Source organism: Peromyscus californicus, unplaced genomic scaffold (genome assembly GCF_007827085.1).
Source record: "Peromyscus californicus insignis strain IS unplaced genomic scaffold, ASM782708v3 Scaffold_13__1_contigs__length_99412109, whole genome shotgun sequence".
In the NCBI taxonomy this organism is placed as follows: domain Eukaryota; kingdom Metazoa; phylum Chordata; class Mammalia; order Rodentia; family Cricetidae; genus Peromyscus; species Peromyscus californicus.
In genome coordinates, this window is record NW_026294424.1 from 59,247,632 (window position 1) to 59,271,381 (window position 23,750).

Below are 23,750 nucleotides of genomic sequence, written 5' to 3' on the forward strand. Positions count from 1 at the left end.
AAGACTCTAAATAGAAAAGTAGATCCCTTATTCAATAAAGTTCGAAACATTCAGAAAAGATCTTCGGCCACGTGAAAGGCTACACAGGAAATGCCACTCTTGTGCGTTGTTTCCATATGCTTATTTAACACCTTCAAATTAGTGTCAGAGATACATCCCCATCTATCTCGTTTTCCTCATCCCAAGAAGACTCCACGTGTTGTTGACTGCAATGAGGCCACCTCCCTCAAACTGCGTGGCTCTCATGACCCATCCTAAGTCTCCCGGTCCAGGCTAATCATTGACAGGGCTTTACAATCACAGGCTTTTACTGGCGCGCTGATAAAGTCCAGCGGTTAGTTAGTGGCGAATGAAGGCAGGCTGTGCAGCAGGGTCCCCGGGGAATGAATGGATTTCCTTCAGCTCTGATGAAAGAAGCACACGCTCTAGGAAAACAATGTCCAACAGGGCACTGCAAAGATCCGTCGTGCTGTCAGCGTTTGTCTTACTGCGAGCTGTTACCGGATTCTCCGGAGACGAGAGAGCGATATGGACTAAAAAACAGTATGTGAGTCCGGTGAATGCAAGTCAGCTGTTTCTCTATGACACTTTCCCGAAAAACTTTCTCTGGGGCGTTGGGACCGGAGCGTTTCAAGTGGAAGGGAGTTGGCAGACAGACGGAAGAGGACCCTCGGTCTGGGATCGGTTCATCTTCACCCACCTGAGAGACGTCAACATCACGGACAAGTCCGCCGACAGTTACATTTTTCTGGAAAAGGACTTGCTGGCTCTGGATTTTTTGGGAGTTTCTTTTTATCAGTTCTCAATCTCCTGGCCACGGTTGTTCCCCAACGGAACAGTAGCAGCCGTGAATGCAAAAGGTCTCCAGTACTACAATGCACTTCTGGACTCGCTGATACTTAGGAATATTGAGCCCGTCGTTACCTTATACCATTGGGATTTGCCTTTGAGGCTGCAGGAAGAATACGGCGGCTGGAAAAATGCGACTATGATAGATCTCTTCAATGACTATGCCACATACTGCTTCCAGACCTTTGGAGACCGTGTCAAATATTGGATTACAATTCACAATCCTTACCTTGTTGCTTGGCATGGGTTTGGCACAGGTGTGCACGCGCCGGGAGAGAAGGGAAATTTAACAGCTGTCTACACTGTGGGACACAACCTGATCAAGGTACTGTACAGCTGGCTTCTCGCAAGAGCTTCAGAGCATAGGATTGGGGGTTCAAAGAAACACTCTGTTTAAGGGGCAGTTTAGTAAAAATCAACACCAGTGATTTTATGCTAACTCACAAATTCTGTCCTCTAATTTTATGTTTAAAGTAGGATACCTTTCATCTTCCAAAGCTGGCATTAATATGTTTGTTCAGCGAGTTTCCTTCACAGTTGCGACTTAAGGCCATTTTTAAAGTCTGTGAGGTTATGGTTATAGTATATAGTATAGTTACAGTAATGTAAGGAAGGGAATATAACTTTATTCTGTGGGAAAGAAGCACTTTTTATACGTTTAGAGGTTGGGTTTCTTTTCTGACAACACATCCTGATTCCAGAATAATGTTAATGCACAATTATTCTCGATACGGATTTGTTCCTCCTGTTCTTAGGGGTACTTAGCAACAGGAAGGGGAGTTGACGGTAGCACGCCTGCGCATGTTAAATACAGAAAATGAAATGATTTGCAGCCCACTTTTGGCATTACACGAGTCCCATAGCAAAACAGGTGGGCTGGCATGTGTTGGGAGCTAAATGAAACCAATCGTATAAAAACTGGGAGTGTTAGGCCCTGCTGTGGTATTTAAAACAATGTGCTTCAGAAGTCAGAATTTATGCTGGGAAATGGTCTGTGTGTTAAAACAATAATAAAAGTGCAGGAAAAATAACAACTCCCACTGGGCACTATAGGTTACAGGAAGCACTTTTGTGTAACGTGTTTGACCCTCAGAAAACCATGAAATAGGTCTTCATTTTTACCATCCCCACCTTAGGGAGGAGAACTGAATCTCAGTGAGAGTAACTATCTTAGCCATGGTTCAGAATAAAATTCAGCAGCTAGGAACCTGAGATGTATGATTGGCAACATAATTCAATGCTCTTTATTTTCCACCTTTTTTATTAAGAGTAACCTAGGGAAGCCGGGCGGTGGTGGCGCACGCCTTTAATCCCAGCACTCGGGAGGCAGAGCCAGGCGGATCTCTGTGAGTTCGAGGCCAGCCTGGGCTACCAAGTGAGTTCCAGGAGAGGCGCAAAGCTACACAGAGAAACCCTGTCTTGAAAAAACCAAAAAAAAAAAAAAAAAAAAAAGAGTAACCTAGGGACTTCGGAGAGGCACAGCCTGGTGGGAAGCTAACATCTGAAATCCAATGTAACTTCTTCGATAAACAGTTCACTTGAGAAAAATAAGCTACTCTAAATACTTGTTACATTTTTAAGATGAAAAAAGGAATCAATAACACTTTATAGTGTGCTGGGGAAATAATTTAATGTCTAAAGAATCAAAATTTCAAATGTGTAGAAGCAGGAAAAAGTGTCCAGGAACATAAAACTTCCCCATCTAACCCTTCTTTGCTTTGGATTTTTTGAGTTCAAGTAAACAGATATCTTATATATTTAGTCCAATGGTTGCAGTCACATCTTCCCTTGGCAAGAAACAGATTGCAAAAGCTTTCAAGGTTTATTTGTTTCATCCAAATAGCTTTTAAAAAGCTATGTTTGTGTGTTTTTCCCTTTCCCTCTATTTCATCAGCTCGACCTTCTTTTTTTTAAGTTTCTATTACATTTATGCACGACTGTGTGAGTGTGTGTGTGCACGTGTGTGAGTGTGTGCTCACACCGATCCTCGTGCACGGGCCATGGTACACTTTCGGAGGTCAGAGGACAACTTGCAGGAGGCGGTTCTCTCCTCCCACCGTGTGGGTCCTGGGGAACAGACTCTGGTCATCGGGCTTGACTGTGATGAGTGTCTTCATCCACTGAGCCACCTCAGAAGGCTTCCTTTTTAAACAATCATGTTTTCCCAAGTCACTTCTCTGATGTCCTTGCGATTTCTAAACCACTAGCCTAAATAAATGGCCTAAGGGGTCCCTTGAAATCAGCCAGACAGTTAAATTCGCTGCATAACCCAGTGACCTATTACACCAGAGAGAAGTCCCGTAAGGCTTTGGTAGCCTGAAGTGAACTTGTTACCACGTCTCCTCTCAGCCTGTTCTTCAACATAAATGAGTTTTTTGGGGGGTATTTCATGCTACGACAGAGTATTCTCCCTTCTTGTTTCTCCTTGTGACCCAGGAGAAGCATTCTTTAGAGTTAGTTCAGTTCAAGAACATTCATTAAAGGAAAGCTAACTTCAAACTCAAGCGTTACGCCATCGGAGGATGCTCTCTTCTCTACTTCTCGGAGGTTTTGAAAAACTGTAATACTACTAGAGTCATTTTAGTTCTAGAACGATCTTGAAAAGTTCATCTCAGTTGGAAAGGTCCTGGTTTAGAGGCAACCTGAACGGTCCAGCTCACTACAGACTAACCTGGAATTCGGGCTTTTGTTGGCTTGTTTGTTTGTAAGATGAAGCCTCACACAGCCCAGACTGGCCTTGAATTTGTTACATTTATTATAGAGCTGGGGATGGCCTTGAGATTCTTACCTTCTGCCCCACCTCAGCATTCCTGGTTTGTGTGGTTCTGGAGACCAAACCTAGCGCTTTATGCATGCTAGGCAAACTGCAATTGAGCCACATCCCCAGCCATGACCTGGCTTAGACTCTATGTTGTGGAAAATACTTTATTATTCCTTAAAGTAAGTCCATACCTCTGGCATGAATTTCCCATAATCCCACCTACAAATGAATGTTCTGTTCTGTTCCAAGGTTTTTTTTTTTTTGGTTTTTCGAGACAGGGTTTCTCCATGTAGTTTTGGTGCCTGTCCTGGATCTCACTCTGTAGCCCAGGCTGGCCTCGAACTCACAGAGATCTGCCTGCCTCTGCCTCCCGAGTGCTGGGATCAAAGGTGTGTGCCACCACCGCTGCCTGGCCCTGTTCAGAGTTTTTAATAGTGTTTGGAACAGAATAAGGGTGAGTTTTTGGCTTATCCGTTTTTAACCATCTAATTAATTTAACTCTTGTATGTAATTTTCACAACAGCCTTACGGCGTAGCTATTATCATGTCCATTTGACAGAATAATATTTGAAATATGCATCATGCTTCCCTGCATAAAATACTTCGGTGGCTTCCTAAAGCTTTGGGCTAAGGTCTTAATTTGTCACCCAGCCCTTCAAAACATACCCCTTGCCTTAACATCAGCATACTTCCTGGCCACTCCCTCACCCTGCTATCATATCACTTTCTGGAAGCACACACAGCTCGTCATAATGCATTGTTGGTACTGGCCCAGGTTTACCTTGCTAGTCCTCTGTATCCAGCCCTTCTAGCCTGTTCTATCCAGACAAAATGCCTTTCAAAGCCCTGCTTTTCCCATCTAATATTGTGAAATTTTTGCTTTAGACAGTTAACCCCGTCAGAGGTAACTGTCCCTTCTATGGGCTCACAGCGTCATATCATCTGACCCGCCCCCCCTTTTTTTTAGTGAACATTGGTGTTTTGCCTGCATGTGTGTCTGTGTGAGGGTGCCGGAGTTACAAACAGTTGTGAGCTGCCCTGGGGCGGGGAGGAGGCAGAATTGAACCCCGGTCCTTTGGAAGAGCAGCCAGTGCTCTTAACCCCTGAGCCATCTCTCTTGTCCCTGGTCCTCTTTTTCCTCTGCAGTTAGACTAAGAATTCCTACAGGGATTTTCTTTGCTGCTGCTGCTGCTGCTACTGCTACTGTTATTTTTGTTAGCTCGATTCTTTTGTTTTGTGTTTTTAAATCATATTTATTTAGTTTGAGAAGGAGCGCGGGCATGCTGAGGCGGGCATGCTGAGGCGGGCATGCTGAGGCGGGCATGCTGAGGCGGGCATGCTGAGGCGGGCATGCTGAGGCGGGCATGCTGAGGCTCAGGAGTGGAGGTTAGAGGGTGACTTTTGGGAATCATTCTCTCTCTCCATCACGGGGGTCTTAGGGATGGAACTCGGGGCCTCGGGCTTGGTGGGGAGTACTTTTCCCAGGGAGTACTGAGCCACCTTACCTGCACTGTCTGCTTGCTTTTTGGTTTGATGCTTCCAGCATCTAACACAGAACGTTTGGCACACGTTAGAGTACAGCTGTCCATTGAGTGAATGCTTCCTGGTTCTATCTGAAATCGAAGAGTCAGGGTCAAGTTCTTGCTTCCCGCTCCGCTGTGTTGTCAATTATTCTCGAGATATTGCCAGTATTAGTCTGGGGGTGTCTTAGTCAGGGTGTGTTGTCAATTATTCTCGAGATATTGCCAGTATTAGTCTGGGGGTGTCTTAGTCAGGGTGTGTTGGTTGCAAGTGACAAATCGAATTCAAGTTGGCTTTAAGCAAAAAGGAGCCATTTCCTGGCTGACTAAGCAGGGATAATGGACTCAGCTACTAGGACCCCCTCAGAGGACCCTTTCCTGCCCGCCTCAGGTCCCCTCCTTCTTAGAGGTGGATGTTTTCTCCTTTCTAGAAGAAAGATGTTAGCTGGGCTTGATGGCGTATGCCTTTAATCCTAACACTCGGGAAGTCTCTGTGAATTTGAGGTCAGCCTGCTCTATGGAGAGTTCCAGGCCAGTCAGGGCAACGGCAAACCCCTGTGGCAAAAGTAAATAAATACATTTCTAAAAAGAGAAAGAAAGAGATCTTTAAAAACACTCAGTTTTTAAAGTGCAACAGTCTGATGGGTGCGGCAATACATGCCCAATGCACCAATCCCAGCACCCGGGAAGTTGGAGGCTTGAGGAATTCGAGTTCTAGGCTAGCCTGGGTTACATAGTAAGACCCTGTCTCTAACCGGGCGGTAGTGAGAGTCCGAGGCCAGCCTGGTCTACAGAGTGAGTTCCAGGACAGCCAGGACTGTTTCACAGAGCAATCCTGTCTTGGAAAACAAACGAACAAAAGAAAAAAGAACCTGTCTCAAATAAATAAATAAATAATAAATAAATAAGGCTAGGCAGATCACTCAGCTGGTAAAGGTACTTGCTGCCAAGCCTGATGATCCTGGTGGAGGGAGAGAAGCTCCTATCAGGTCTATGGCATGCACTCACCCCTTCCCCCCCTCCACACACACATATACACACATGCTTACAAAATACATAAGATGCAATTTTCAAAATAAATAAGTGAAGTTTCAGAGATAGTTGATCTACTTAGGTGGTGCTCTTCTTTCTTTGATCATCAAAGCTGGAAGAGTTCATATTAATGAGTCAAGGCGATAATGACATTCACTTTTCATTCTATTTTTAAATCACAAATACAAATAGTAATCTAATTTTGTAAATTTGCCCCCAAAAGTGGAGCCTCTGAGAGCCCCTGGGTGGACAGTCTCGAGGGTTGGGGGTGTGAGTTTGCTGAGGGAGCCAGTCATTCACTCAGTTTATTACTCCACAAAGCCCTGCTGGCGTCCATGTTAGCTGTGAGCATGTTGAGGCTTTGAAATGTTATCTTTCATAGACATACGCTGTTGACACAGTGTGAGGCTTTCTCAACCCCAGACCTATTGACATTTGGGGCTGGACAACTTTCTGTTGCGATGGACTAGCGTGCGCATTCTGTCATGCTCATTGACAGCCCTGGATCTTCCCACCCCATCTAATTCCTCAGCCTGAGCCCAGCCCTGCTTCAGGCTTGGGGACAACCCAGGTGTCTCTGGACATGGCCCAGTGTCCCACAGCAGTCAAGAGCCCTTCCCTTTTCTCCACTACTCAGTGACTTCCATCTACACTGGACAAGGGGTCAGATGAAACATGGCTAGGTTGATGGGCATAAAGATGGCTGGGATCTTACAACAAGGCCTTCAGAAGATTTTCACTGGACCTCTAGGGTGCATGCACATCGAACCTCAAAGTTAACTTGTATGCTAGGAAGACACAATACTTTAAAAAATGTTTTTAAGAGGAGGCTGGAGAGGTGGGTCTTGGTGGTTGACAGCTATTACTCTGGCAAAGGACCTGAGTTCTGTGCCTAGCACCCATGTGGGGTAATTCACAATTGCCTGTAACTCCAGCTCTAGGAGATCCGATGCCCTCTTCTGGACTATGAAGGTACCTGTACTCATGTGCACAGACACATAGACACACAGAACCACAGAATTTAAAAACTAAATCTTAAAAAAATATTTTTAAAAGCTGGTATACCCTGGATGATGGTGGTACATGCCTTTAATCCTAGCACTCAGCAGGCAGAGGCAAGAGGATCTCTATGAGTTCGAGGCCAGCCTGAGCTACAGAGTGAGTCCCAGGAGAGCCAGAGCTATGTAGTGAGACCCTGTCTCCAAAAGCCTCCACCCCCACAAAAAATCGGAGTATGGTGTTGCATGCTTGCAGTTTCAGCACGTAGAGGGCTAAGCCAGGAAAATTATGAGTTTGAAGTCAGTCTGAGTTATATGGCAAGACTCTATCTCAAAAAAAAAAAAAAAAAAAGCAGGGGACAATAGTGGGATGACTCTGCAGGTAAGGTCCTTGCTACCAAGCCTGGTGACCTAAATTCAATCCCCAAAAACCTGGATGCTGGAAAGAGAGAACCAACTCCTACAAGTTGTCCACTGACCTCACATTCACACCATAGCATTTGAGGCCCATCCATACACACACACACACACACACACACACACACACACACACACACACATATAAATAAGTGTAACTAAACAGTAGGTATGCCTGGTTTAGAAAACACCACTGAAAAGCCGGGGGGGGGGGGGGGGGGGTGTGTCTTATAAGGGTTTCACTTACACTTTAAGCAATTAAATCTCCTAGCAATACGAATTATTTATATGGATTCTCATTACTTTTTAAACATTGTGTTTCTGTTTATTTAGTAGCTAACATCTTCACATCATTCAAAATTCAAGAGAATAAAAATGTCAAACCCAGTATGGTGGTACACATCTGAATCCCAGCACTGGAGAGGCAGAGGCAGCCTCACTCTTTGTGAATTCGAGGCCAGCATGGTCTACAGAGTGAGTTCCAGGACAGGCTCCAAAGCTACACAGAGAAATTCGGTCTAGGAAAAAAAAAAAAAAGACCAAAGAGAAAATATAAATTTTACACAGTATCTAAGTGTACATTTACTTCTCTCTTTTTTTTTATTTGTTTGTTTGCTTTTTGTTTTTCGATACAGGGTTTCTTTGTGAAACAGTTCTGACTGTCCTGGAACTTGCTCTGTAGCCCAGGCAGGCTGGCCTCGAACTCACAGAAGACCCGCCCGGCTCTGCCTCTCAAGTTCTAGGATCAAAGGTGTGGGCCACCACTGCCCGGCTTACATTATTTTTAATTTTTAAAATTTATTGTGTATGTATGCTGGACATGGTAGCACATGCCCTTAATTTCAGCACTTGAGAGACAGAGTTAGATGATTCTTTGTGAGTTTGAAACCAGTCAAATCTACTTAGCAAGACCCAGGACAGCTAGGGCTACATAGAGAGACCTTGTCTCAAAAAAAAAAAAACTGTAGTGTGTGTGTGTTGGGGATGGGGCTGCTCACGTGCAGTGACTCAAGTGTAAAGGTCAGAAGACTACCAGGGGAATCGGTTTTCTCCTTCTACTCTGTGGGTCTCTGAGGTCAAACTCACACCGTCGTGATTCACAACAAGCCCCTTTACCCGCTGAGCCGTCTCACCAACCCTAAATTTGTCGGAAATGAACTTTACACCACAGTCTCCAACAACATGGTTTTCTATGAAATGTAACCTATGTCGACACTTTTTTTGTGTGTGCCACACACAAACGCTGACATGCTTTGCGACATTCCTTAGGGAGACAAGCGATTGCTTCACACTGTGAAAGACGCGCTTAGGACATGGTGTTGGGAAACTCTACTCTAGGTCAAGCCCTTACTGGCTGGTTCCCGAGCTTGGGAGCAGTCTGTTTTTCCTGCTTGTTTGTCCAGCTCTTGGAGGACTTGGTTGAGAACTATTTCTCTGCATCGTTAGTTGGAGAAGCTCACATGGAGGAGCTGACAAAGAAATGAATAGATTATTTTTAATGATTTTCCTTTTTAAATTTTTAGAATTTTTATTATCTTTGCCTGTTTATTTTTATTTTATTTTAGGGAGGGAGAGGTTGAGACAGGGTTTTAGTATGTAGCTCTGGCTGTCCTGGAACTTGCTACAATAGCGCAGGGTGGCCTTGAATCACGGAGACCGCCCGCCTCTGCCTCCCCAGTACTTGTATTCAAGGCGAGTATTACTAGGCCTGGCTGTTAACTTTTTTTTTTTTTTTTTTTTTTTTTTTTGGTTTTTTCGAGACAGGGTTTCTCTGTGTAGCTTTGCGCCTTTTCCTGGAACTCACTTGGTAGCCCAGGCTGGCCTCGAACTCACAGAGATCCGCCTGGCTCTGCCTCCCGAGTGCTGGGATTAAAGGCGTGCGCCACCACCGTCCGGCGGCTGTTAACTTTTTATCTGTGGGGGTGGTGAGCTGTGCGTGTAATCCCAGCACTTGGGAAGCAGAGGCAGAAGGATCAAGAGTTCAAGATTATCAACTGCATACCTAGCCTGAGCTACACGAGACCCTGTCTCAAAAAGCCAAATAAATAAAAAGTTTAAAAATTTAAACTTTTAAATTTTTTTTTAATTAAAAAAAAAAAAAAAAGTTGCCGGGCGGTGGTGGCGCACGCCTTTAATCCCAGCACTCGGGAGGCAGAGCCAGGCGGATCTCTGTGAGTTCGAGGCCAGCCTGGGCTACCAAGTGAGTTCCAGGAAAAGGCGCAAAGCTACACAGAGAAACCCTGTCTCGAAAAACCAAAAAAAAAAAAAAAAAAAAAAAGTTAAAATAAATAAATAAATGAAAAACTTCTCCCACAGAGGGGCTGGAGAGGTTGTTTCGTGGTTAAGAGCACTTACTGCTCTTGCAGAGGACCCAGGTGTGGTAGCTCACAGCTTCCTGTAACCCCAGCTGGATTCCAGGCCTTTTTATGACCTCTTCAGGCAGCCACACACATATGGCATGTCCACACACAGACACATACACACAAATACAAATAAAATCAACCTTAAAAATTTTAGGTGAGCAAGACTCTGGGTTTGATCCCCAGCATCTCACACACACACACACACACACACACACACACACACACACACACACACACACAACCTTTTTGAAATAGCCTGAGTTGTAAAAGCTGAGTGGTGTGTCAATGAGTATTCATCATGCTCTTCTATTTTTGTTTTGTTTTATTTTTTTGGTTTTTTCGAGACAGGGTTTCTCTGTGTAGCTATGCAGCCTGTCCTGGAACTCGCTCTGTAGACCAGGCTGGCCTCGAACTCACAGAGATCCACCTGCCTCTGCCTTCCGAGTGCTGGGATTAAAGGCATGCGCCACCACCACCACCTGGCACGCTTCTATTTTTGTGTTCACAATTTTCAATAAGCAAAAATAAAAATAAGACAAGAAGGCAAATATTTTAAAGTAATGGAGGGCTGCTAAGCCTGACTCATGAGCTCAGCCCCCTGCCACATGGTGGAAAGAGAGAACAACACCTACAAGCTGTCTTCTGCACGCAGCTGTGACAAACAGTATCCAAACACCCAAAACAAATCTTAAAGATGTAGTAGAAACTTAAAAAGCAAAAGTAAAAAGAATAGGAAATAGCTGAGGTGGTTATACAAGATATGCACGCTTGTAATCTCAGCACTTGGGAAGCTGAGAAGGTTCCAGAGTTGGAGGCCAGCAGGATATGTCAGGACCTTGTCTCAGAAAGCAAAAGAAAAAAGAAACTGTCTTTATATAGCTTTTTTTTCCTTAAAGATGCTGTTGAAATTCTTAAGCAAAAGTTAACGTTAATACCACAAAAACAATTGTGATTTATGAATCTTCCTTTGCCCACACACTGCCAAAACTTTGGTCTGGAATGCCAAGAAGACTGCAGGTTTCTGAGAAGCACTGAAGTAGACTAGATGTCCCCTCTAGGTCTCTTCCAGCCAAGCCCCCACCAACAGTATCTTAGAAAATACATCTGGTGTTTGAATGAAGGGTAGGGGAGCTTCGGGTGTCTTTATCACCACTTTCCACCTTATTCCTTCGAGGCAGGGTCTCTCCCTGAACCGGCAAGCCCCAGCAATCCTTTGTCTCTGTCCCCACAGTGTTTGTGTGGACCACACCCAGCTTGTCGTCATGTGAGTACCGGGACAAACTCAGTCCTCCTGGTTGTGCAGTGTGTTCTTAACCGCTGGGCCATCTCTGCAGCCCCACAAGTGTGTTCTTAACCACTGGGCCATCTCTGCAGCCCCACAAGTGTGTTCTTAACCACTGGGCCATCTCTGCAGCCCCACAAGTGTGTTCTTAACCACTGGGCCATCTCTGCAGCCCCACAAGTGTGTTCTTAACCACTGAGCCATCTCTGCAGCCCCACAAGTGTGTTCTTAACCACTGGGCCATCTCTGCAGCCTCAACAGGAGACTTTTTGAGGTCTTATTCGTATAGAGGCAAATCTTCAAACACTGGGAGAAATACATTTTCTCTGGAAAAAAAAAAAAAACTTTCCAAGCTCCTTTGGGAAAGTTGTAAGATATAATCAATACAGCCAAAACTAAACTTTGCTGCAATTGGAGCTAAATGACTAACATGCTTTTAGCTACCAGATCCATGAACTAGTTAGCCCATGACTAACACATTTTTTATTTATTTAATTTTATGTGTATGGGTGTTTTCCCTGCATGTGCCTCACGTGTGTCTTATGCCTACAGAAGCCAGGAGAGGGTGTCAGATGCTCTGGAACTGAAGTCACAAACAGTTATGAGCCACCATGTGGGTGCTAGCAGTCAAGAGCAGACCGTGCTCTTAACCATTGAGCCTTTTTCTCTCTAGCCCCAACATATTTTATTTTATTTTTGAAACAGGGAATCTCTCTGTAGTCCTGGCTGTCCTAAAAGTCGCTATGTAGACCAGGCTGGCCTTAAACTCGCAGAGATCCTCCTGCTTCTACCTCCTCTTGAGTGCCGGGGTTAAAGATTAGCCCTAGAGCTGGAGAGATGACTCAGAGGTTAAGAGCACTGACTGATCTTTCTAGAGGTCCTGAGTTCAATTCCCAGCAACCACATGGTGGCTCACAACCATCTATAAAGAGATCAATGCCCTCTTCTGGCCTGCAGGCAAAACATGCAGACAGAATACTGTGTACATAATAAATAAATAAACCTTAAAAAAGAAAGAAAGAAAGAAAAAAAAGGTTAGCCCTAACATAATTCTGAAATGACATTTTTCATTTATCTTGAAATGTTAGTTGTATTTGCTCAAATGTCTTTTAATGTCTCAATGAGGGGATATTAGACTATTATATGTGCCCTTATCAATATTATTTAGATTTTAAGTAAACTAGTTAATATAATTAATTTAATTATCTAATGCCATCGATCTTGCATTATAATCTCTCTGTCTCTGTCTCTGTCTCTCTCTCTGTCTCTCTCTCTCTTCTTTTGAGACAAGTTCTCACTGTGTAGGTCTGGGAGGCCTGAAACTCACAGAGATCCACCTGCCTCTGCCTCCCGAGTGCTGGGATTACAGGCGTTCACCACCACCACCTGGCTATTTATTTATTTATTTTTAATAAAATGTAGGAAATTCTAACCTGACAGATTTAAAGTTGTAATCTTGAGCCATCAATAAGGGTCAGTGGCCAAAAGCACTTGCCCTGAAGACTGACAACCTGCGTTCGATCCCCAGATTGAAGGAGAGAACAGAATCTGAAAGTTGTCCTCTGACCTCCTGCTTGTGTTGGGGCTTGTGGGTCCCCCACCCTCAAATCATACATCCAAAAAAGGAAGAGGAGGAGGGGCGGGGAGGGAGGGAGGAAAGGAGGGAGGGAAGGGGGAAGGGAGGGAGGAAAGAAAAGAGAGGGGAGGAGAGGGCAAGGGAGGGCAGGGGAGGGCAGGGGAAGGGAGGGGAGGGGGGAGGGGAGGAGGAGGGGAGGGGGGAGGGAAGGGGGGAGGGGTGACTAGAGTTTGTCCCTCCACTGTGTGGTTTGCAGGGGTTGAACTCAGCTAGGCAGGCTGGCTACAGTTTGAAACAGGGTTTCTCTATGAAGGTGAGGCTAGCTTCAAATTCCCAATCCTCCTGCCTCTGCGCCCCAAGTGCTGAAATCTTGGGTTTGTGTTTCCATTCCCGGCTTCATGGCTAGCATTATTCTTTGAGATGTTTTTGTTGTTGGGTTTTGTTGTTGTTGTTTGTTTGTTTTTTGTTTTTCAAGACCGAGTTTTTCTGTGTAACATCCCTAGCTGTCCTGGAACTCACTCTGTAGACCAGGCTGACCTCACAGAGAAGTGCCTGCCTCTGCCTTCCAAGTGCTGGGATTAAAGGCATGCGCCATCACTGCCTGGCTTTTTGAGATACTTTTAATCAAGTGTAAATAAGTGATAGAACTGCTTGGGGGAAAGTGCCAAAGACTGTTCCTACAACCATAACACCCTGTTACTTCTGAGTCACAAACTTGAAGGCTAAAAATGGCACTCTAAAACCTTCAAGAGAATAATGTTTACTTTTTCTAACCATTAAGTAGAAAAAGTTAAACTTCAGTGAATGATTAACAAGAGTTTCAATAAATGTAATTATAAATGACCATAGAATAACATTGCAGTCTGATCTAAACAGCTTTGAACACTCTCACACATGGAGAATACACCGGCCAGAAGTGAAAACGACTACAAGTCGTGGAAATGGTAATGAATGGTTTGAAAACAGGACTTGACAGGAACTTCACCACGGACTAGGTCATTTATTATGAGATCTTGGAGAAAAAAAAAAAAACCCTTACACATTAGGCTAGGTGTGACTCACATCCTTGATCCCAGCATTAGAGGAGCAGAGGCAGGAAAATCTCTTGTGAGTTCGAGGCCAGCCTGGTCTACGAATCGGGTTCCAGGCCAGCCAGAACTTCATAGAGATACCCTGTCCCAAAACAAACAACAACAACAATAAAAAAAAGTCCATAGAAATACAAGGGCTGGAGAGGTAATTCAGGGGACAGAGCGCTGGCTGGGCAAGCATTCCAGCGCCAGGAAGAATGTCTGGTGTGGCTGTGCCAGTGCCTGTAACCTCAACGCTCTTGGGGGTGAAGACAGGAAGATTACTGGGGTTTCCTCACCACCAGCCTACCTTCTGGTTCAGTGAGAGACTCGGTCCCATAAAGCAGGTGCATATGCACGAGCACGGGTACACGTGTGCACACACCATTGGCACACACACCACACTCACGAGCATACATACACAATAGTAATAATAACAACAACAACGACGTAAGATTTCATTCAAACCACTGAACACTAGCAATTCCGGCAATGTGGGGCTAGGAATGCTGAGCAAAGCCTAGAACCTTCTAGTTTATCAGTTAATCATGAATGAACCACAGAATTGCTTAGAGCAGTCCTTGAGTGATCTGATGGCGTCTTTTGGAAATGGTTTGGGAGAACCCAGATGTGGGTAGAAGCCATGATCTTTTAATGTTGGGTGTTTTTGTTTGTTTGTGTGTGTGTGTGTGTGTGTGTGTGTGTGTGTGTGTGTGTGTGTGTGTGTGTGGTTTTTTTTGTTTTTTGTTTTTTGAGACAGGGCTTCTCTGTGGAGCTTTGCGCCTTTCCTGGAACTTACTCTGTAGTCCAGGCTGGCCTCGAACTCACAGAGATCCGCCTGCCTCTATATTAGGTGTTTTAATAGGGAGGTGGTACATGACCAGGTATGTGGGATGCACTTGTACTCCTGGCCCTTGGGAGGCAGAAGCAGAAGAAGCCTAGCTGGTTTACATAATGAATTCCAGGCCAGGCAAGTCTACATGGCAAGACCCTGTCTCCGAAAGCTAAAACAGAGGGGGTGAGGGGAAGGAATGCCGAGCTGGTGTCTCCTGCTTCCTCTCTTAACCAGAGATTATGGCAGAGATGATTTACTGTTATCCAGTCCCCTTTCATGTTAGTCCATCATAGCCTCCTCCTCTTGCCATGTTTTAAGCATCAATATGTTATCGTTGACTATAAAACACACCCCATGCACAATAAACTCCAGAATAATTGAGCTTCATATTTACGTTTTACCTTTTTTTCTGAGACTTTTAGAAGTTTGGAAAATCTGCAAGAATAATCACACAAAACAGTCCAATTCCCTGACAGAAAGTGTTTCTAACTGTTCTCTTGAGTTCTAAAATTCTTATTTATTTGTTTATTCTGGTCTACATATCAGCCAAAGCTATATAATGAAACCCTTTCTCAAAAAAGCAAAACAAGAACAATTAATTAAATAAAATACTCTCTAAATGACAGGCAACAGCCAAGAGCTGAAGCAATGTAGCCTAGGCTTGATCCTTTTGGTGAGTGAGATGGGGTACTTAACTTCCCCACCCCTTGGTTTCCTTCCCTCGAAAATGGGGATGATGGTGCCTGCTCCAGTGGACTTAAGTGGGTTTAAGTGAGAGAGCAGGGGCGGGAAGATGGCCCAGTGGTTAAAGCACTTGATGGATGGCTCAATGGTTAAAGCACTTGATAGATGGCCCAATGGTTAGAGCACTTGAAGGATGGCCCAGTGGTTAAAGCACTTGATAGATGGCCCAATGAAGCAGGAGGAAAGCACCTGGAACATCTGGTGCTGTTTATATTATTATGTTTCCCCTGTTCCTAGTGTCCCCACTATTCTATCTGACAATGTAAATCAGTCACCTACAGAAACGTGCACTTTTCCTTGTTTGAAGGTGATGCTGTCCTAAATGCTGTGCAGGAACCGCATCCCTGTCCTTTGCATCTGACATTGACAGTGGTGTAAAGATCACCGTCTTCTGGGAAAGACAGTTAATGCAGGGGTGCCCTGAGGGATTCATGTGGCCTCTGCCACCCTGAAAGAAAATGTCCAGTGCCAGCATTACTGGTTCTAGGAAAGGGGCACAGGGATTTTCCCATCAGTGTTACATGCTATGCTAAGCACTTGGACAACCACGTGGCTTTCCAATTTGGGGTGGGAGAATTTGCTGGTAGGTCCTCTGTGAGCTTTCTAGAGAGTTCTGAATTCCAGAAACACATAGAGATGCAAAGTTGGAATACTGGTAGGTGTCTTTCCAGGATGATGTAATAGCCAAGTATGGCCATAGTGCCGCATACCTGCAAATGGGGCCTTCAGGAGGATGGAGAGTTATTTACAGAGTTATGTTCTCTCAGGGTTTGGGACTTCCTTGATGTGGTTTGGAGACAGGGTCTCGTTCAGCACAACCTGGCCTGGACCTCAGTACGCGGTCAAGGACGACCTTGAGCTTCAGGTCTCCTGACTCCTCCTGAGTGCTGTTGGGATTACGGATGTGCCTCCACACCCTGTGTGTGCCTGCTGAGGACTGAAATGAGGGTCCCCAGCATTCTAGGCAAGCCCCCCACCACCTGCCGGCCGTCTAGAGCCCTCTGTCTGCTTTGCAGCAGTTCTCGGGGTGTTTAGTTTCAACTCACTATACTGAGGGAAGCAGCTAAGGGCTCTGAGAGAGAAAAGATCCGTCGAGGTCATAAACTTCAGTAACAGCGGAACCAGAAGCAGAGCCCAGATTTCTTGGATTCAAAATCAGGGTCATTTCCCCAACAGAAGGTTGTAAGTGAGGGACTTGTTCACATCATGCTCAAGGACAATTTCTCTGTGAACAGAGCTGTCAAAGTTTGGCAGCAGATGGTCCAAGAACACTCATACCAATGGGCACAATGTGTGGAAAGTGATTTGGGAATATTCGAAGCAATTCCTAGAAACAGGCTGTCCAGGGCTGGCGAGATGGCACAATGAGAAAAGGCATCTGCTGCCAAGCCTGGTGACCTGAGTTCAATCCCCAGGACCCACTTGGTGGAAAGAGAGGATGGACTGCTACAAGTTGTCTGCTGACCCAGATGTTGATGCATGCACACACTTAGGCACTTGTACACACACATGGGCACACACACACACACACACACACACACACAAATAAATAAATGTATTTTTTTTCATTTTACTTTATTTGTATGGATAGTTTGCCTGCATACATGTCTAGATACAACTTGCCTGTTTGGTTCCAGAAAAAAAGCATCAGAGCCCCTAGAACTGGAGTTATAAATGACTAAGAACCACCATATGGTGCTGGGAATTAACCTGAGTCCTTTGGAAGAACAGCCAGTGCTCACAACCTCTGAGCTATCCCTCTAGTTCCGATAAATGTAATTTTTTTAAATTAAAAATAGTCAGCTGGACATCGGTGACACAGGCCTTTAATCCCAGTACTCAGGAGGCAGAGGAAGGTGGATCTCTGCATTTGAGGCCAGCATGGTCTACAGAGTGAGTTCCAGGACAGCCAGGGCTATACAGAGAAACTCTGTCTCAAGAAAAAAAAAACAAAACAAACAAAAAAAACCCTCAATCTGTTACTGTTACTGACAGAAAGAATTCAAATAAATTAAAAGCTACATGCCCAAAGTCAGTTACTGCAGCCTTTCTCACAACAGGTAAAAAAGAAAAACAAGCTGATTTCTATCAAAAGACAGAGCTGACCAAGGAAGGCCTGTCTGTCATCAACTCAGGAACTGTCACGTTCTTGAGCTAATTATCAAGACTACAACACACGGAAAATGTTTAAACTGACCTTAGCTGGGACGTTAGCTTCTAGAAGGTGGAAAGGAACACAAAATATGAAAACATTTTTTTTTTTTTATGTTACGGAGACCTTTATTTGCTTGCTTGCTTTTTAGTTTCTTGAGCTCAAGTCTCAGTACATAGCCAGGCCAGGCCTGAACTCATCATGCAGCTCAAACTGCCCTCAAACTTACATTCATCCTCCTGCCCCAAGCCTCCTGAGATTACTAGTGTGTGCCACCACACCTAGTGACTGGGATATTTTAAAGTAAAACTTAAGTTTTTATTTTGTTCTCTACTCGATAGCTTTAACAATCAACAAATTTACAAACCACATGAAGATATTTCCACCAATATACGACTGAAATCTGACAGATTTGGATTGACTTTCTTTTTCTTTTAATGTATTATTATTATTATTATTATTATTATTATTATTATTTTAGAGATAGGGCCTCACTATGTAGGCCTGGCTATGTAGAACTCTCTACATAGATCAGGCTGGTTTTGAACCCACAGAGATCCACCTGTCTCTGCCTCCCAAGTGCTGGCATTAAAAAGGCATGTACAACTTCACATCTGTCCCTGGAAAACTGAGTATCTTTTGTTAATTGTTCAGTTTCCTGCACGTAAACAAAATATCTTGATCATACCCATCCATCCCCCCAACTCTTCCCTTCCACTCCCCGCACCCCGACACTCCCAACAGGTGGAAAATTAACTTTTCAAATGATCAGGGGTCCTTTAATGCCCTCCAGGGATGGTCAGGTTCATTGTCTGCCTTGAAGCCTTCCTTCCCACTGGTGTCTCTCCATGTTGTTCTGACCCCTTCGCTTCTTCATCTCCATCTTATTATCTTATTTGCTGCCTACCACCTATCGAATTGATCAGCCTGGACTTCTGACGGAATAAAAAAGATCAGCCTGGTGGACGTGGGAGGGATGAGATTTGGGGGTCCCTACTGTCTCTCAAGGGTATGGAGTCCCAAGAGCTGGCTCTAAAGCAAAAGGCAGCTAGGTTCCTGTCAAGCTACTGAGTCTAAAGCACAAAGGTTGACGCACCCGTCAATCAATCATTCCAAAGGTAGATGGCCTTGGACAAGATAGAAGGTAACCTTGGAAACCCGTAGGAGGTTGTACAAGGGTCCTGGCTGCACCCCATTCACATTGTCCTAGCAGATCCTTCTGTGTAACATCCATCCACACATCTGCAAGATTTGGGTCAAATGGACCATCTCGGGGCAAAATTGTCTCCCTGTTGTTTGACAAACAAGAGTCAAGTCATAACCAAAAGCACTGTGCAGAGAGCCTCCCTGCCCCGTGTTCTCTAAGGAGAAGTCTCTTTGCCTTCAGTCCAGAGCGAAGATAACCTGAGATACCTCGATAGCTTGTGCAAACAGCAGCAACAGAGCAAGACACCGGGTGAGGCACGAAGGTCACCTTGGGCTGTGACAGCACGTGCACCTGAGTATCCAGAAATCCAGGTTGCAAAGGTGCAAACCTATCACCTTCTAAGCTGTCCTGGTCCCTATTTTAATGCTGATGTGACCAAGATTTTATCACAGCTTAAGCCTCTTTCCTAGGATCACCTAGTCAACAGAGGGCAATTTTGAAGAAACTCACCTCCCTCTTCTTCCCTACTAGGCTGGTTAATCTCCATTGGTTTTTCTTTAAACCGTTCATGTATTTATTTACTGGGGAGAGGGGTGTGCGTGCGCAAGGAGTGTGTGTATGCTACGATGCACATGTGAGATCAGAAAACACCTTTCAGGAGTTGGTTCTCTCTTTCACACATACAGCCCAAGCGAAACCTGATTCTCCTGCCTCTACCTCCCAAGTGCTGAGATTACGGGGCCCCCACCACCACGCTTGGCTCTGGCTAATTCCTATTCGGAGTGCGAGCACGCCTTGATCTTGATCCTGCCACACTCTCCCTGGAGTGTTAGTGGCAGTCCCGTGAGTGAGGTTGCTAACTAATGGTTCAACTCCCATGCTTGTGTGTGTGCTCCTTATGTACACATCTGGTGTGCACAAGTCTGAAGGGAACTGCTGTGATTTCTTTTTTGTTTTTGTTGGGTTTTTTTTGTTGTTGTTGTTTTTTGTTTTTTGTTTTTTGTTTTTTGAGACATGGTTTCTCTGTGTAGTTTTAGTGCCTGTCCTGGAACTCACTTTGTAGCCCAGGCTGGCCTCAAACTCACAGAGATCCACCTGGCTCTGTCTCCCAGTGCTGGGATTAAAGGCATGCCATGTGCCGCCACCACCACCACCGGACTGATTGCTGTGATTTCTAAGGATAAAAGTACTAGAATCATCGAGAGACTAAGTGGCTGCCATCAGGGTGGAATGTCCCCTTTAGAGTCTGCCATTCACAGCTGTAAAGAAAGCAGACCCCAAAACTTTCCACAGTGATTCTAGCCTCAGAACAGCTCAGGAAGATGGGGCTTCCGACCATCCTTTTATTCTTTGATAATGTCACATAGTCTATTTTAGTATTCCTTCCCACCTCCCAACTCCTCCCAGATGCTTCCCCCATCCAACCCCATTTGTGCTTTCTCTATCTTAAAAAACAAAAACAAAAGAGAAATCCACTAAAAAAATATGGAGTCCAAATTGTTTTGGCAACTTCTGAGCATGGGGCCTGCACAGACATGTGGTTGGTATACCTCGTGTCGCTCCGTAGAAGAAAACAGATTTTCCTCCCCCTGGCATCTGTTATTTACAAATAGCTGCTTGACTAGGGTGGGACTCTGGTCCCCACTCCTCCTCCTCCATGATGAGACTTTGGTCTGGCTTGGTCTTGTGCAGGTCACAGTCTCTGTGAGTAACTAGCACAGACCACAGATGGACAAGGTGGACCGTGGATAACTAGCACAGACCCACAGAGGGACAAGGTGGACCGTGGATAACTAGCACAGACCCACAGATGGACAAGGTGGACCGTGGATAACTAGCACAGACCCACAGATGGACAAGGTGGACCGTGGCAGACTTGGAAGTGCTCAGCCCTAAAAGGGATGCCTTTATCTCACACACACACACACACACACACACACACACACACACACACACCCTCAAGGCTCATGGATCTATGCAGAAGAGGGGTCTGGAAAGTTGGGAGAGCCAGTGGTAGCAGACAATGTTAAGGAAACAGCATTTTCCAGCCACACAGGGCAGATGCACACATGAGCTCACAGAGACTCTGGCTGAGAACCTTTAAGGCAGCCGGCCTCGGTCTCCGCTGGCTCCTTGCAGAAACTACAACCTCAGCCTAGAGGCAAGAGAGGAGGCTAAGGCAGATCTCTGTGAGTTCGAGGACAGCCTGGTCTACAGAGTGAGATCTAGGACAGGCACCAAAACGACACAGAGAAACCCTGTCTTGAAAAAAAAAGGGGGGGGGGCTAGAGCTTAAGCCCTTCTCTGAGAGGAAAGCATTCACAAAGATCCTTGTGCTTGGTGGTCCACGACATTAATCCTAGGAGCGGCAGAGGCAGGCAGATCTCTGTGAATTTGAGGCCAGCACGATCTACATAGTGAGCTCTGGGACAGCCAAAGCTACATAGTGAGACTCTGTCTCAAAATAAATAAATAAACAGATAGATGATAGATAGATAGATAGATAAATAGATAAGTAAATAAATAAATATCAAATTTATCTCTGGAGTTGCATATGGCAGTCCACACCTGTAACCCCAATACTTGGGAGGTTGAACTCTAAGGACTGTGGTTTGGAGGCTAGCCTGGGGTACATTATGAATCCTAGTTTCAGAAGAAAGGAAATCACGATGACTTGGACATTTGAATGCTAAATTGTTCCAGGATCCAGCAAGGAAAACACAGAGAGGACTGGGGTCGGGTGGTGAGTAAGGACCTACTGCTGAGGTAATCGTTCTAAATGTCTTCCTCTAGAAAATTTCTCCAGGAATGATTTGCTTTTTGTTTTTTTAACATAAAGCTGGTAGGCACTAGTTTTGAAATCCTTACCATTTACATCAATGCTTACTTTCCCCACCCTAGCAAGATTAATAGAATATTAATAGAATTTGGGTCTATAGGATTTATCAAGTGCGAATTCATTGCTCGTGACTGGTTGTTTTTGACTTACGAAAAGGCAGTCATTGATGGTTCATCCTGGTAGAAAACATCTCGGGTGAGTGGAAGAAAACTAAGGAACAAAACTGAAAATTGGCCACAGGTCAAAAACAGTAACGGCAGGGCATGGTGGCACACACCCTTCATCCCGGCACTCAGGAGGCAGAGACAAGCGGCCCTCTGTGAGTTCCAGTCTGGCCTGTGAGTTCCACACCAGCTGATGTTCCACATAGGGAGACCCTGTCTCAACCAACCAACCAACAACAGCAACAAATAATGGAGGGGTATATATTTGTCATTTTAAAATACTCGAACAGGAGAAATTGAGAGAAATGAAGAGAGACACTGGGGGGCAAGCCAGTGGGCTGGGATGTACCTCCCGGGTAGCTAGCGGGCTTGCCTACCATGCCCAAAGTCCTTGGACAATACCCAGTGCCCCATAAACCAGGCATGGTGGTGCACACCTGAGATCCCAGTACTCCGAAGGTAGAGGCCAGAGGATCAGAAGTTCAAGGTCATCCTCCACTATACATCAAGTTCCACACTGACCAAGGCTAGAGGAGACTGTGTATCAAAAGAAGCAAGCCAAATGCTTTGGAGAAGCACAGCGGCCGTGACGCAGATGAAGGGCAACCCCATGGGTGGCCAGAATAGAGAAGTAGCCTTGTCTAGAACCCTGAATTGAGTCTCTCTTGGTCTCTTCTTTAGTTCATAGCTCTGCTAGACCACATTTTTAGCTTTTAAGTAGTTTTCATAATATTTTTGTTTTATGGAGTTCCCTGTTTCTCCTTCACACACTTCATTCTTTGTTTGTTTGTTTGTTTTTTGGGTTTTTGTTTGTTTGTTTGCTTGTTTTTTGTTTTTTGAGACAGGGTTTCTCTGAGTCGCTTTGCGCCTTTCCTGGAACTCACTCTGTAGCCCAGGCTAACCTCCAACTCACATAGATCTGCCTGCCTCTGCCTCCCGAGTGCCGGGATTAAAGCATGCGCCACCGCTACTCAGCTGTTCTAAAGTTATTTACAGTGTTAACCCTCACAACATCCCTTTCGTGGACTCTATTGTCATCCATTTACAGACTCAGCAGCCTGCCCTGTCCTGGCCTTCTGCATCAGGACCAAAAGGGGCTGAAGAGATGTCTCAGAGAGCAAACTGCTTGCCACACGAGCATGAGGACTTGAATTTAATTTTTAGAATTCATGGAAAAAGGCTGGGTGTCGGGGCCACCCGAATGACTCAGCAGGTAAATAAGCCTGCTGCCACAGCTGATGACTTGAATTTGTTCTCCGAGACCCACACGGTGGAAAGAGAAAACCAACTCCCCAAGGCTGTCCTCTGACCTGGACATGTTTGCCTTGGCATGTGCACACACACACACACACACACACACACACACACACACACAAATAAGTAAATGTAATAAAAAAAATTTTTTTTGAACTGTCCAGGATTTACTAACCCTGTCACAACCCCAGTGAGTAGGAACAGTGAAGACCAATGATATTTTCTTTCCCATCAGGCTCATTCGAAAGTGTGGCACAACTATGACAGGAACTTCCGCCCCGAGCAGAAGGGTTGGCTGTCCATTACCTTGGGGTCCCATTGGATAGAGCCAAACAGAACGGAAGACATGGCAGATGTAGTGAGCTGCCAACACTCCATGGCTTCTGTGCTTGGATGGTTCGCCAACCCCATCCACGGGGACGGCCAGTACCCCGAGTACCTGCAGACGATGCCCGACATATCCGTGTTCTCTGAGTCAGAGAAGGAGGAGGTGAGGGGCACGGCTGACTTCTTTGCCTTTTCCTTCGGGCCCAACAATTTCAGGCCTTCGAACACCGTGGTGAAAATGGGGCAAAATGTATCGCTCAGCTTAAGACAGGTGCTGAACTGGATTAAACTGGAATATGACAACCCTCGAATCTTGATTTCGGAGAATGGCTGGTTCACAGACAGTTACATAAAGACAGAGGACACCACGGCCATCTACATGATGAAGAACTTCCTCAACCAGGTTCTTCAAGGTTGGTT

General features: G+C 45.2%; 1 protein-coding gene across 1 annotated transcript in view; it reads left to right on the forward strand.

The window, feature by feature from the left end:
• The first annotated feature begins 349 nt into the window (after positions 1–349).
• Klb (klotho beta) overlaps positions 350–23,750 on the forward strand; it is a 36,851-nt gene continuing 13,450 nt past the window's right edge. The window contains exons 1-2 of the mRNA XM_052734995.1: positions 350–1,174; positions 23,239–23,743. Of these exons, the coding sequence (XP_052590955.1) occupies positions 350–1,174; positions 23,239–23,743 (1,330 nt within the window). The remainder of the gene's footprint in view (positions 1,175–23,238; positions 23,744–23,750) is intronic.